The following is a 14,226-nucleotide window of genomic DNA, read 5'->3' on the forward strand; positions in this document are numbered from 1 at the left end:
GCTCAAATACCAGCGTTCACAAATCCACCGGAACTGACACTGGGTGTTGCTCAAACTGGGGTAGCCCTAGACATTAATGTTAAGAATGCCGCTACCACGGACAATATTGCTGCTGTAACAGGAACTAATGAAAACTTCGTCTTTACGTATACCTACGAACAAGAAACAGCACCGGGGGTATACTCAGTAATATCGACGCTTACAATTAGTGGACTGACTGTCGCAAAACGCCAGGTTGGTATAGCGGCTACAGCGACTCACACATTTACTGGAGCTTCCGTTGATTTTCCAGCTTTAACGACGTATACCTGTCCCCTTGTGACACATGTCTGTGTAGAAGTACAAAAAGGGACGGGAGCGTCATACATTGAGTCCGCTACCACTGATAACAGAAAGTGTACCCAAACGCAGAGGATGTGCTTTCCAGGTAATGAATCATTATTGATGGTGATAAAATCAAATCTTTAAACAAAGGCGTTAATGACGTTATCTTTCATTTTAGACCCTACGTGGAAGGCACCAGCACCTAACAATCCAACTTGGGTAGGACTGGCAAATATTCCACAAGCCACAGCTACTACGGTTACATTCGATGCCATCATATTCAATACGGCTCCGACCGGACTGGGCAACGATATTCTTGCTGCCACAATGGGGGACAAAAATTATGCCCTCGAACTATACTTTGCATCTGATAGTAGTGGATCTTCATCATTAACAAGTAATTTTACTGCAACCCTCAGTACAAATGATCAGGCAGCTTTACCGGCTGATAGTGGGACAACATCTGTAACGATCCGAGCATCAGCAACTGTGACACTTCCTACAGCTAATTGTCCTCAGGCCGATTATCTTTGTGGCCGAATAAAACCAGGAACTGGTCCAAAATGGGTCGACAATGTGTTAACTAATAACGTTTCCTGTTCCACAATATTGTCCGTCAGAGGTTGTAATCCAGGTAAGCCCTAAATTGGGTTATGATTTATTTCATTTTCAAAGAATGTAATATGTTGATTGATGTAGATGCATGTTCCATTCTACAAATATAATTTTCAGATCCAATTGTGAATTCATTTACGGCACCAACAGACACGTTTGTAAGATCAGTTAATGTTCCAACCTCAGGATTTGATGTCATTTTACAAAATATAGCACCCGGTGGAAACTCAATCATAACAGCTGCTTCTGCGGGTAATGTTAATTTCAACATCACTTTGACTTTGACGGACGTTGATTTAAGCACAGGAGCGACAGCAACAGTTTCCGTAGTTTCAACAACCACTATCAATAAAGCGGATGCATTAGGAAGCGCCAATTCATTGTTGCCTACTTCTGGTAATTTTGCGGGAACAAGTTCTATTACGATGCCGGATTCAGTAAACTGCAACAAAATCAAATTTATTTGCGCTAGAACCGAAGAAGGAACTGGTGCAACGTTTACTGATGTTAATTCAAACAACAATTACAAATGCAGCAATATAGTTGCGCAGAAAACATGTTTCCCAGGTAAAATTATAGATTATTCAGCACCATCAATTGTTCTCCAATGTTATCATTTTTGATCATATAACTACAAACTATTCCGTTTATAGTTCTATGATTTAGTTTTCTGTCAGATTTTGAAGCGAGCATTACTGATAAGTGGTGGATTATTTGCCTTTGCCTTTGTAGATGTCGACATTACGAGTCTATCGGCGTTAGGACCAGTCACCGGTGGTGATAAACTAAATGATCGTGCAGCAATTAACTACAAATTCACTGTTAATTTACAAAACGTTGGAGCAACAACCGCCGATTACGGCAACAACATTCTAGCAGCAACCGGTGGAAACTCTAATTACGAAGTAAAATGGTACATCTCCGATGCCGATGTCAGACCCGGTGGTGGGACGAACACTTTGGGTATTGCGCAAAGTGGAGTTGTGACTTACACAACTCCAGCGCAGACACAAGCGGCGATGGCAGCTGGAGCAACGACTTCCATAGTTGACGTCCAAATAAATTACATGATCCCACAAGCGAAGTGTCCTAATGCCGCTTACTTATGCGCATACGTGCAGGCTCACAGTACCGCGAAATACATCGAAACACCATTAACGAATAATTTGTATTGCTCTAGCATACTGGCTGATAAGAATTGCGCACCAAGTAAGTTTCTACATCTAAGTTCCCTTCATCTAAAAGATTAAGTTCCAATACATACATTATACATCTACCTAGACAATGTCTCGACATACAGTTTCAAATGTTTCATTTAAGTTTTTACCAATCTAAATGGAGCTGTATCTGTACCAGAAAATACGACATCAGGTTCCGATATATTTAACGCCACAGCCACTGACGGCAATGGTGATACACTTACTTATTCAATCCAAGCTGGAGTCGGGCCATTCACTATCAATACTGCCAGTGAGTGTGAAATATCCACATATTTTCATACAGTCATTTTTGATAATAACTTCTCTAATTGACTACGTGTTATTCATTTTAGCTGGAGATATCTCGTTAACGGGAACTATCAATTTCGAGGTTGATCCTACAACATACTCTTTAGGCGTTTATGTTACTGACGGAGTCTACAGCGTCACTGATAAAGTATTGACGATTACAATCACAGATTCGAATGATCCTCCAGTTGCAAGCAATTTAGCACCCAATGTAGCTAACGCGGCAGCTACTGTTACCTTTGCGGAAGATTATACTGGTCAGGTATTTGATGCTGCACATACAGATGAAGATTTGCCGGCACAAACAATCACATATTCTATTCAAAGCGTTTCATCAGGCGGTACCAATGTTGCGAGTTATCCATTTTCAATTGATGGAGCCAATGGTAAGCATCAGTTTAGTTCTAAACATGTATATGAACAGTATTTCCATATGTTTCTAGATGATTATGTATGTTTTATTTTCTATACAGGGCAAATAACAGTTGTCAGTCCTTTTCTTAATTATGAGGCTTACACCGTTTACGAGGTCATCATACTAGTTACAGATGATGGGTCCCCAATCAAATCTAGTAGTGGTACCCTGACAGTGAGCGTCACTAATGTACAAGAACCTCCTGTTTTCACAAAGCTACCAACAACAGTGAATATTCTTGAAAGTGAGACAGTTGCAAAAACAGTTTTTACCTTGGCAGCGGTTGATCCTGAAAATGATGCTGTAAGTTACAAATTGTCCGCAAGTCCTTTCGATGGCAAATTCTATATGGATGGTAACAGTAAGTAGATTATCAACTATTGGTGCTGACAGAATTTCAGAACTTCTTATTCCTAACCATTCATCACGTAGATTAAAAGTCAAGTCTACACACATCATTTTATTATAGGTATTAAACACAATGCTAATCCAGGATTTGATCACGAATTCAAATCAAGCTACATACTTAGCGTTTTAGCATACGATGGGAATGTTCCTGGTAATGTTGAAAGGTTAACTGTGATGATAGATAACGTTCCCGAAGTTCCAAAGTTTACCAACCTTCCTGGTGTGGCTACTGTCCCAGAGAATAGGGTTAATTCTGCAACGATTTTCAAGGTTTGCCCTCAGAGGATAACTTGAGTATTTTGATGATAGATTGTACTTCAATGATTTTAAACATTTCTACAACTTTTTATCAAAGGTGCAAGCAGTTGACGAGGAAAATGATGCAATCACTTATAGTGTTGTTTCTGTTTATCCTCCCGAGGGTTCGAGTAAATTTACATTGGATTCAGGTGAATATTTTTTCATTGACAAATAATATTTCATTATACAAATAAAATCATTTTATTTACATGAAAATTATATTTCAAAATAAGCTATGTTATCATCAAAAGACCGTTTGTATAAGAAAATCTATGCTATATTAGATTATCTTTTATTTGCAGCTACTGGTATTCTCACTCAATTAGCAAGTCCTCAGTTAGACTTTGAAGCGTATTTCAATTCGTACGAACATTTGATAAAGGCTTGTGATTCGAGTGGCTGCAGCTCCGCGAATCTAACAGTTGACGTTCGTAATATCAACGAGGTTCCAGTAACGAGTACACCAAAGAAAACCATTAGAATAAAAGAAACAGTTAGTTCATAATGTCATTTCTAATAAATGTATTGCAGTAAAGAATTCAAATAACAAATATTTATTTTCTCCGTTTTTCTTCTTTCAGGAAACTGGAAGTTACACCCATGTTCCAGTCCACAGTGATACTTCTTGTACTCAATTAACGACAATTTACACTAGTTTGATTACAATGAGCGGCTGTACTGTTAATGTCGTAATGACTGATCTCGATAAATCAAACGGTTACCCGTCATCATTCTATGCAGGCAAGTAAAGAAACTACTTGATGTTTGGTTACCAATTGGTTTGCATTTTGGCAGCACTCCATTACTCTCTCATTTCGTTTTACAATTCTAGATATAACAGAAAAGGATAATGGTGGACTCTTTGCGACAATCGGAATTGAAGTCGAAATACAGAATGTTAACGACGAAACACCCGTGTTCACATTAGGCTCAAATCCGAGTTCAACAGTCTCAGAAGATGCCACTTCTGGAACGACAGTATTTTCATTCACTGTTACCGACGCCGATTTACCTCCATTTGACATTTTTTCTATAACTGTCGATCCATCCACTTTAGCATGGAACTATTTCCAAGCATCTATGATAAGTGCGTCGGTCGGGATTGTAACGGTTAAATCACCTCCAGATAGAGAATCTATTTCAACTATGTTAATAAAAGTGTTAGCAGTTGATAGTGATTTTGTCTGGGTTCCTGCAACTATTAATACTGGTCAGATTAACCAAACGGTCACCATCACAAATGTAAACGACAATATTCCTGTAATGAGCAAAGATCTATACAATTGGGAAATATCATCTACGGCGAAAATGGGAAAATATATTGGTGTATTGTCAGCCACAGATGGAGATATAGGTACGTGTATTGTTTGTAAGAGGATAGCTTCTTATCTCGAGTAAGAGATTGAGGCTTGCTCTTAATAGAATTTGCTTTTTTTTCCATTTTAGAGTTTAATATTGTAAGTTATGAGTTTCTGTACAGTTCAACTGAGTTCACATTAGGACAGTCTACTGGTGATGTAAATAGCCGCGTTACACCTTTACTCGACAAGCATAAATACCTACTCTATGCTGTTGCCAAAGACAATGTACCAGTTCCTCCATCTTTTACCTCCTTGTAAGAAAGATTTAATAACGAAAATTAAGTTAGATTAACAGATGCATTGAATTCATGTTTCTTTTTATATTCATTCTCTATTCATCAGAGTTAGTACAATAAGAATTGACACCTACAATGAATCTGATGTTCTATCAAGCTGGTATACGAATAAAACGCTGGATTATTGGATACCTTCAACGATTCAAGACTTCTTAGCTGCAGCGAGTTCTGTTTGTGGAAAGTGTGTGGCAAGGCTTCACAATGTTTCTGATGTGGAGTACCGGTGTGTTTCCTATTAATCTTAGATCTAACAACGTCTTTTAATTTGTATTCATATTTTTCTCTATATCATTTCGATTTGCAGTACCAATTCGAAGCTTTTGCTTTACTTTCTACAAGATGATTCGACAAATCTTATTGGAAATATAGGCCGAAGAAAGGAGTTCATGAACGTTGATTCCTTGATAAATCTGTATACCGAAGATACCAATGGAACTCCAATACAGGCCATACAAACAAATGCCTTGTTTTCTGGGTTTCCCGTTTCGAAAATTGAAAGAACAGTTGCTTCATCTGAGGTTCCTTATAACTTCTGGAGGGACAATATTGGTGCTCACTTGTTGATTGGATCTGGCCAGTGTATAGCATTAGCTCTGGTTCTTGGATTTATCGCATGGGCAACCTATAAAAGCCACCCGGGGCCATTAAATAAACAGTGAGTTGAATTAAAGCCGAGTGGTTTAAAAGTAGATGATAAGTAAGGAATTTATAATAGATTCTTAATGCTACTATGTCAATTATTTTCTTTACAGCGCTATGGCTGATGATTTTATATACAGTCGGCGGTCCGTACTCAATAACAAAATATGGCCTGCTTGGCAAGACATAACACCTGCACCAACCACTTCACCGAGAGTTATTATCAGGAATCAGAAGACGAACCATCCTCTTCCCAGCCCACCGAGGCGTGAGCCAAGCAATGCAAGCACATCTGATGTTGTTTTCAATATTCATCCGGGGTCGACGGGTGATGGCTTCATTCCTATGGACAACTGGTGACAAAAACATCTCTTCTAGAGTTTCAACAGTTTAGATCTGTCATACGCTTACACGACGTCATCGGTTATCTGCCAGTGCATGTTGGTAATATGTGCAGTTACATATGAATTATTATGCATTATGCGCACAAATTAGTAGTATATATTAATGTATTTAGCTTTTATATGGTTGCATTTCATTTCGTTGCGTTACGACTTTCTTCATTCCACACTTCGAATATATTGTATGAGATTTATTATCCGTTTTTATGTGTTTTGAATAAATATCAATGTAATGAAACATCATCGTACATGAAGTACTTCAACATTTTATTCGGTAATATTAGACCGCGCAGGAAGACCATTGTTTCTGTAAGTAATTTGAATTTCTCGTTCATCAGTCGAAAGCCAGAATCGTTTTTAAGAAATTGTATAAGACAATGCACCCCGTGTGACAATCCATTTCTATTCTACATCCATACAGTAAAAAGGTACTTATACAATTTTGTGTAGAAACAGTGTTTATTCAAAAATAGCACTAAAATTAACATGTATAAAGGTGATTGTGAAAATAAAAACATGTGAGACAAATAGTGTCATATTTGGCACGTGACATTTCGAAGAAATGAGACATCTTTAAAATTAAGTGAACAAATTACAGAACGTATACAATATATATAATGCAACACAAATATCATATCTACTTTGTATTACTTTGGTGTAGAAATTACCAATTATCCATTGGTATATAACCTGTATCGTTATTGCCATGTTTGAGATTAATATTTACATCGGATGAACTCGTTTTACTCGCTTCCCTTGATGGACCTTTCGGAGTAGAGGGTCGTCGTGTTATGTTAAGAGCAGTGCTTCGAGCGGCCCGAGATCTCCTAGGGGTAGGGGTTCGATTCTGCTCAACCTGAAGAGCTGTTTCTTCAATATCCTTAGTGACATTGCTAGTTTTTATTTTGTTCTGATCATGTCCCCTCGTCACGAGAGCATCATCAAGCGACATCCTGCGTAGATTGATTAGATTTTCAAAAGTTAATTTCGTTCCTTGAAACAAGAATACGCTGTATTTCGATATATGAATCTCAACTCACCGCGATGCTGTTGGATTGGGATGGCATTTATAGGCAGCCCAAGCAAGAATTCCTAGGAACAGAGCTAACGAAGAACTTATTCCCATGCCCATAACTATGTGAGCGCCAGCATTATCGTGCCAAAAATCATAAGGTACTACCGGAGCTGGTACAGTTCGCTCGATCTTTGTAACAGGGAATGCAGCAAATAGAGGGTTTGTTCTTATGTCTGCCACTGGGGTTCCGTTAACAGTATAAAGATCCAGAAAAGAATCTACGTTTAGAAATTCCTTTTGCTTTCCAATATTGCCTAAATTGTTGCTTGTATCGTCTTTAAGAAAGTAGAGTTGGAGTTTCGATTTACCATCACTGCAAATGAATAGTAAAAAAAATAAAACAATCACGCATGATTTACTGCTACCAAATAAAAACTAACGTGGATATACGTACGCTGTGCCTGTGACGTTGTGTAAGCGAGCAATACAAGTTCCACAAACAGAACTTGCTGCAGTCAAGAAACTTTGAATATTTGCCGTTGTCCAGTAGGTAGGTGGTTGGTCGGTGTACCAACTTGATAACGAGTCACTCTCGATATACGTATCAATTCTAATTGTACTTACCCTAAAAATTCATGCATTCATTATAAACTAAATGAATCAAGTATTGTTTTTTAATCAGAAAATGGCGACATAAAAATAAACGTTTTTATACTGACAAAGATGAATAGAAGATAGGTGCAGGTCCTGCATCCTTCGCTGTCACGTATAAAACGTATTCATGCCAGTCTAGTAACGGTGTTACTAGACTGTTGACATTCCCACTGCTTGCTTCAACTATAAATTCAGAAGAGCTGTACAGGAGATGAAACGACACCGAGTTGAATTCTGGAATGAAATGGCGAAGAAGAATAAAAAGTGAAACAAGAAAATACAGAATATGAACACCGAAGCAGCCACAAAACCTACTTCCAGCTGATGAATATTACATACCTACATCCGCATCTGACGCCGTGAGGGTTCCTAGGAGTTTACCGATAGTAGCTATTGAAGATATTTCCCAATTATAAAGGTTCTGACCCATCACAGGTATATTGTCGTTAATATTGGTGATAGTGACCGTGTGGGTAATTTGACCAGTGTTAACAGTTGGAGGAGCCCATATATTATCACTGTCGACTGCTAACACTTTTATTGAGATAGTTGAAATAGATTCTCTATCTGGAGGTGATTTAACCGTCACAATCCCGATTGACGAACTTATCATAGATGCTTGGAAATAGTTCCACGCTGATGTGGATGGATCGACAGTAACAGAAAAAGTGTCAAATGGAGGCAAATCAGCGTCGGTAACAGTGAACGAAAATACTGTACTCCCAGGAGAAGCGTTCTCGGCAACAGTAGCAGATGGATTTGGTCCCAACGTGAAAGCTGGTGTTTCATCATTGACGTTTAAGATTTCAGCTATGATCGAAAATGTAGCAAAGAGACCACCATTATCCGTCACTTTCACATCTGAAATGTTTAGAATAATCAGCATCAATGACATGGCCTAAAACTATCACAAAGGACTAAAACTCACAACACATACCAAGATAGAATGTCGATGGTTTTCCACCTGCCTTGTCAATATCTACAGGGCCAATTCCAACGACACAGTTGGTTAGAGTAAATAAATTACTATAGATACTCGGATATTTGGTACATGTATGGGTGGCACCAGCATCTACATCTAACGGAACAATAGTGTAGCTCGAAGTTTGCTGAAAAATTTGGCAAACAAAATTTCTTTTTTTTAAATTATCGAAAATATGACGGATTTTGTTCGCTCAAATTGATACTAACCGTTTCTTTAATTCGAATTGTATGTATCGGATAACTGAAATATGGCGCTTCGTTGATATCGGAAACACTGACAGTAAGATTAGCAGTTGTACAGCTTACCGGATCACAAGCCATAATAGCCTGTTTATACGTATTGAAATATGCTTCATGGTTTAATGCCACATTCGCTAATTGGGTAATAACACCAGTGGCTGAAAGTGTATAGAAAGATAGGAAACATAGAAAGATAGGAAACCAACATTTAAATTAATTGCATTCAAGGTTGAAGTAATACGACTGCAAGGTCCACGTGACATCGGCTTGATATTTGAATTCGTAGATACCTGAATTAATTTGAAACATGCTTGAACCTTCGGGCGGGTAAACAGCCGTTATTGTATAGTTGATAGTTTCATTTTCGTCATCAACTGCATTTACCTACGCGTGGAAAAAATACACCCATTAGACATTAAGATATTGATATTGAAATATCGAAATTTATAGATAATACATTGGACTGGAATATAAATTCCAGTCCAGTTGCTTATATATTGAAAAAACCTACAGTGAAAAACTGAGACGTATCAACTCGGTTTTCATCGAGCGGTGCGGTTCCGGGCAGATTCGTAAATCGCGGTGCCTCAGGAACGTTATCTATGAATACAGTCAGAGTTCCAACTGTCCCAGGTACATTTCCATCATAAGCCAAAATGCTTAAAGTGTAGGTTGAGGTGAATTCGGTATTGAAATTCGGATTCGCGTTGTATTTAAGAACTACAAGATAGAGATGGAACTAAAATGTTCATACAAAATATATGTTCCAGTAGCGTTGATGTCGGGCCTATATATAAAACATTTCAATATTTCATTGTTTTCTTAAGATATGACAATGTAATCAATCTTACCGTTACCCACGAGACTGAATTTCCCGTCCAATGGACTTGCTGATAACATGTATGATACAGTATCATTCTCAGGATCGACTGCTGCCAATGTAAAAAAGTTACTCGCTGCAGTGACACTTTCGGAAATGTTTACAGTTGTCGGTAGTTTCGTGAATACAGGCGGTTCTTGTACATTCGTCACACTAACAGTAAGAGTACCACTACCCGATTTTATCGGGCTTCCATCGTCAGTTACTCGTACAATCACCTCATAAACAGAGTGAACCTCGAAATTTAGGAAAGGACTGACGACTGTTATCTGCCCTGTTTAAAAAAAACCATATCTAACTTCAGATTGTTCTTATTGTTCCCAAATCATCTATAGAATCATTCTGTATTGGAATGTTACCTTACCATTGGCTCCATCCATTAAAAATGGAGAACTCGCTACATTGGTACCGCCTGATGAAACGCTTTGAATAGAATATGTTATAGTTTGTGCCGGCAAATCTTCATCTGTATGTGCAGCATCAAATACCTGACCAGTATAATCTTCCGCAAAGGTAACAGTAGCTGCCGCGTTTGCTACATTGGGTGCTAAATTGCTTGCAACTGGAGGATCATTCGAATCTGTGATTGTAATCGTCAATACTTTGTCAGTGACGCTGTAGACTCCGTCAGTAACATAAACACCTAAAGAGTACGTTGTAGGATCAACCTCGAAATTGATAGTTCCCGTTAACGAGATATCTCCAGCTAAAATGAATAACACGTGGTCAATTAGAGATGTTATTATCATAAATGACTGTATGAAAATATGTTGATTTATATTTTGCACTCACTGGCAGTATTGATGGTGAATGGCCCGACTCCAGCTTGGATTGAATAAGTAAGTGTATCACCATTGCCGTCAGTGGCTGTGGCGTTAAATATATCGGAACCTGATGTCGTATTTTCCGGTATAGATACCGCTCCATTTAGATTGGTAAAAACTGAAGTGAAACAGTGTCAATGTATATATAATGCTAAAATGTGTAAAATCTGTAAGACGGGTGTAGTGCGACTGATCTATGTAATTGTCAAGGAAACTTACTTGGTGCACAATTCTTATCAGCCAGTATGCTTGAGCAATACAAATTATTCGTTAATGGTGTTTCGATATATTTCGCGGTACTGTGAGCCTGCACGTATGCGCATAAATAAGCGGCATTAGGACACTTTGCTTGTGGGATCATGTAATTTATTTGGACGTCAACTATGGAGGTCGTTGCCCCAGCTGCCATCGCCGCTTGTGTCTGTGCAGGTGTTGCGTATGTCACGACTCCACTTTGTGCAATACCCAAAGTATTCGCCCCACCACCGGGTCTGATATCAGCATCGGAGATGTACCATTTTACTTCGTAATTAGAGTTTCCACCGGTTGCTGCTAGTATGTTGTTGCCGTAATCGGCGGTTGTTGCTCCAACGTTTTGTAAATTAACAGTGAATTTGTAGTTAATTGCTGCACGATCGTTTAGTTTTTCACCACCGGTGACTGGTCCTAGCGCCGATAGACTCGTGATTTCGACATCTACAATTCAAAGGAATATAATACACCGCTCATCAGTAATGCCTGTTTCAAAATTCGACGGAAAGCTAAATCAAACAAGGATAACGTTGGAGGAGAATTTGATAGTACTGAATAATTGATAATTTTACCTGGGAAACATGTTTTCTGCGCAACTATATTGCTGCATTTGTAATTGTTGTTTGAATTAACATCTGTGTACGTTGCGCCAGTTCCTTCTTGCGTTCTAGCGCAAATAAATTTGATTTTGTTGCAGTCTACTGAATCCGGCATCGTAATAGAACTTGTTCCCGCAAAATTACCTGAAGCAGGCAACAATGCATTGGCGCTTCCTAATGCATCCGCTTTATTGATAGTGGTTGTTGAAACTACGGAAACTGTGGCAGTCGCACCTGTGCTTAAATCAACGTCCGTCAAAGTCAATGTGATGTTGAAATTAACATTACCCGCAGAAGCAGCTGTTATGATTGAGTTTCCACCGGGTGCTATATTTTGTAAAATGACATCAAATCCTGAGGTTGGAACATTAACTGATCTTACAAACGTGTCTGTTGGTGCCGTAAATGAATTCACAATTGGATCTGAAAATTATATTTGTAGAATGGAAGATGCATCTACATCAATCAACATATCAAATTCTTTGAAAATGAATAAATAATAACCTAATTTAGGGCTTACCTGGATTACAACCTTTGACAGACACTACTGTAGAACAGGAAACGTTATTAGTTAACACATTGTCGACCCATTTTGGACCAGTTCCTGGTTTTATTCGGCCACAAAGATAATCGGCCTGAGGACAATTAGCTGTAGGAAGTGTCACAGTTGCTGATGCTCGGATCGTTACAGATGTTGTCCCACTATCAGCCGGTAAAGCTGCCTGATCATTTGTACTGACGGTTGCAGCAAAATTACTTGTTAATGACGAAGATCCACTACTATCAGACGCAAAGTATAGTTCAAATGCATAATTTTTGTCCCCAAGTGTGGCAGCAAGAATATCGTTGCCCAGTCCTGTCGGAGCCGTATTGAGTATAATGGCATCGAATGTGACTGTAGTAGATGAGCCTTGTGGAATACTTGTTAGTCCTACCCAAGATGGGTTGCTAGGTGCTGGTGCCTTCCACGTTGGATCTGAATAAAGGAATGAACGTTAGTGTGAGACTATTCATTCGTTTTACATAGATTAGAATGTTTATTCAACTTATAGGAAATTACATGCTTTAAGGTAATACGTACCTGGCTTGCACATTCGTTGCGTTGTTTGGCAAAACTTATTGTCAGTTGTCACGGCATCAACAAACGAAGCTCCTGTACCTGCCTGCACCTCTACACACACATGTGTCACTCGAGGACAAGTATAATCGGTCAACGCTGGGAAATCAACGGTAGCTCCTGTGAAGGTGTGAGTCGTTGTGGCCGCTATACCAACCTGGCGTTTTGCGACAGTCAGTCCACTTATTGTAAGCGTCGATATGACTGAGAATGACCCCGGTGTAACTTCCTGTTCGTAAGTGTATGTAAATACGTAGTTTTCATTCGTTCCTGTTACTGCGGCAATATTGTCCGTTGTAGCAGCATTCTGGACGTCTATTTGCAGGGCAACCCCAGTTTGAACCACACCCAGAGTGAGTTCCGGTGGAGTTGTGAACGTTGGTAATTTAATATCTGCAAGATTTACTCAAAACAAATAGTGACGATTGATGATGATACAGGTCTGGATATTATGCAAATAGATTTACTTACTTATCGCACAACTCACTCTATCCTTGATGTATATACAGCACCAATCGTTTGGAGTAAGGTTAATGAACCCAGTTACGGTCCCTTGTCCAATTCCTGCGCATAGATAGTTTGTTCTGTCACATTTAGCAGAGTCAACGTTGATGTTTGTACTTCCACTAAGAGTGTAAGTCTGGCCATAATTCAAACCAACTTTCAGATCATTAGGCCCAGAGGTAACTGGAACGAGCGGAGATGCTAGAGAATCCGAAGCGATTCCAACAGCTCGTACGTCATACTGGGTCAGTCTCAAATCGATGGCAAAATTAGTATCTGCAAGTATTCAACAATATTTATGAGGTTTGGTTGATTTATATTCTCGATTTGATCTTGTAAGATTTTATGGTGAATACCAGCTGTTCCCACAGTTGTTGCTATATCTTGGGCTGGTGGATCAGGTCCTATATGTTTTATCGTAGCCGTGAATGTTATCGCACTAGTAGATCCGCTATTATAAATTGGACTGCTATCATCTGCAAAACTTGTACAATTCCAATCTGAAAAAAGTAGAAAATGAATTTCGTTGTTGTTGAATTTCTACTGCCGAATTTTCTTATTTCGTATACAAACCTGCTGTACAAGCTTTCAAATTCGCAAGACTTTGACATTTAACATTATTCGTCTGAACATCATCGGTGAATTTTGCATTAGTACCAGCCGTTACATTAACACATATGAATGAAGCTGCCTTGCAAATGGCGCTTGGGATTTGGTAATTCACGATCGCATCTAGGTTAGAATTGCCACCAGCTGCTAGCGCAGACTGTCTTTCCGAAGCCGTTGGGTAGGAAATAACTGGGCTAGCGACAGTATTTGAGAGCGTGTTGGGGCTGCCTGTTGTAACGTCTACATCAGATACAAATGCACTAACGTCAAAATTATAGTTG

At 38.9% G+C, this 14,226-nt stretch overlaps 1 protein-coding gene across 1 annotated transcript; it reads right to left on the reverse strand.

The window, feature by feature from the left end:
• Nucleotides 1–6,775: 6,775 nt before the first annotated feature.
• On the reverse strand, nt 6,776–13,404 carry LOC141914919 (uncharacterized). The gene is made up of 17 exons (XM_074806262.1): nt 13,380–13,404; nt 12,797–13,225; nt 12,236–12,691; nt 11,689–12,138; nt 11,084–11,560; nt 10,833–10,982; nt 10,405–10,746; nt 10,012–10,314; nt 9,672–9,880; nt 9,451–9,544; nt 9,128–9,318; nt 8,874–9,045; nt 8,276–8,797; nt 8,002–8,170; nt 7,737–7,907; nt 7,308–7,655; nt 6,776–7,220 (listed from the first exon to the last, which is right to left on the reverse strand). The coding sequence occupies exons 1-17, from the start codon at nt 13,402–13,404 to the stop codon at nt 6,932–6,934; spliced, it is 4,797 nt and encodes a 1,598-aa protein (XP_074662363.1). The 3' UTR covers nt 6,776–6,931.
• Between the last annotated feature and the right edge of the window lie 822 nt (nt 13,405–14,226).

The sequence above is a fragment of the Tubulanus polymorphus genome, chromosome 1 (genome assembly GCF_964204645.1).
Source record: "Tubulanus polymorphus chromosome 1, tnTubPoly1.2, whole genome shotgun sequence".
In the NCBI taxonomy this organism is placed as follows: Eukaryota; Metazoa; Nemertea; class Palaeonemertea; order Tubulaniformes; family Tubulanidae; genus Tubulanus; species Tubulanus polymorphus.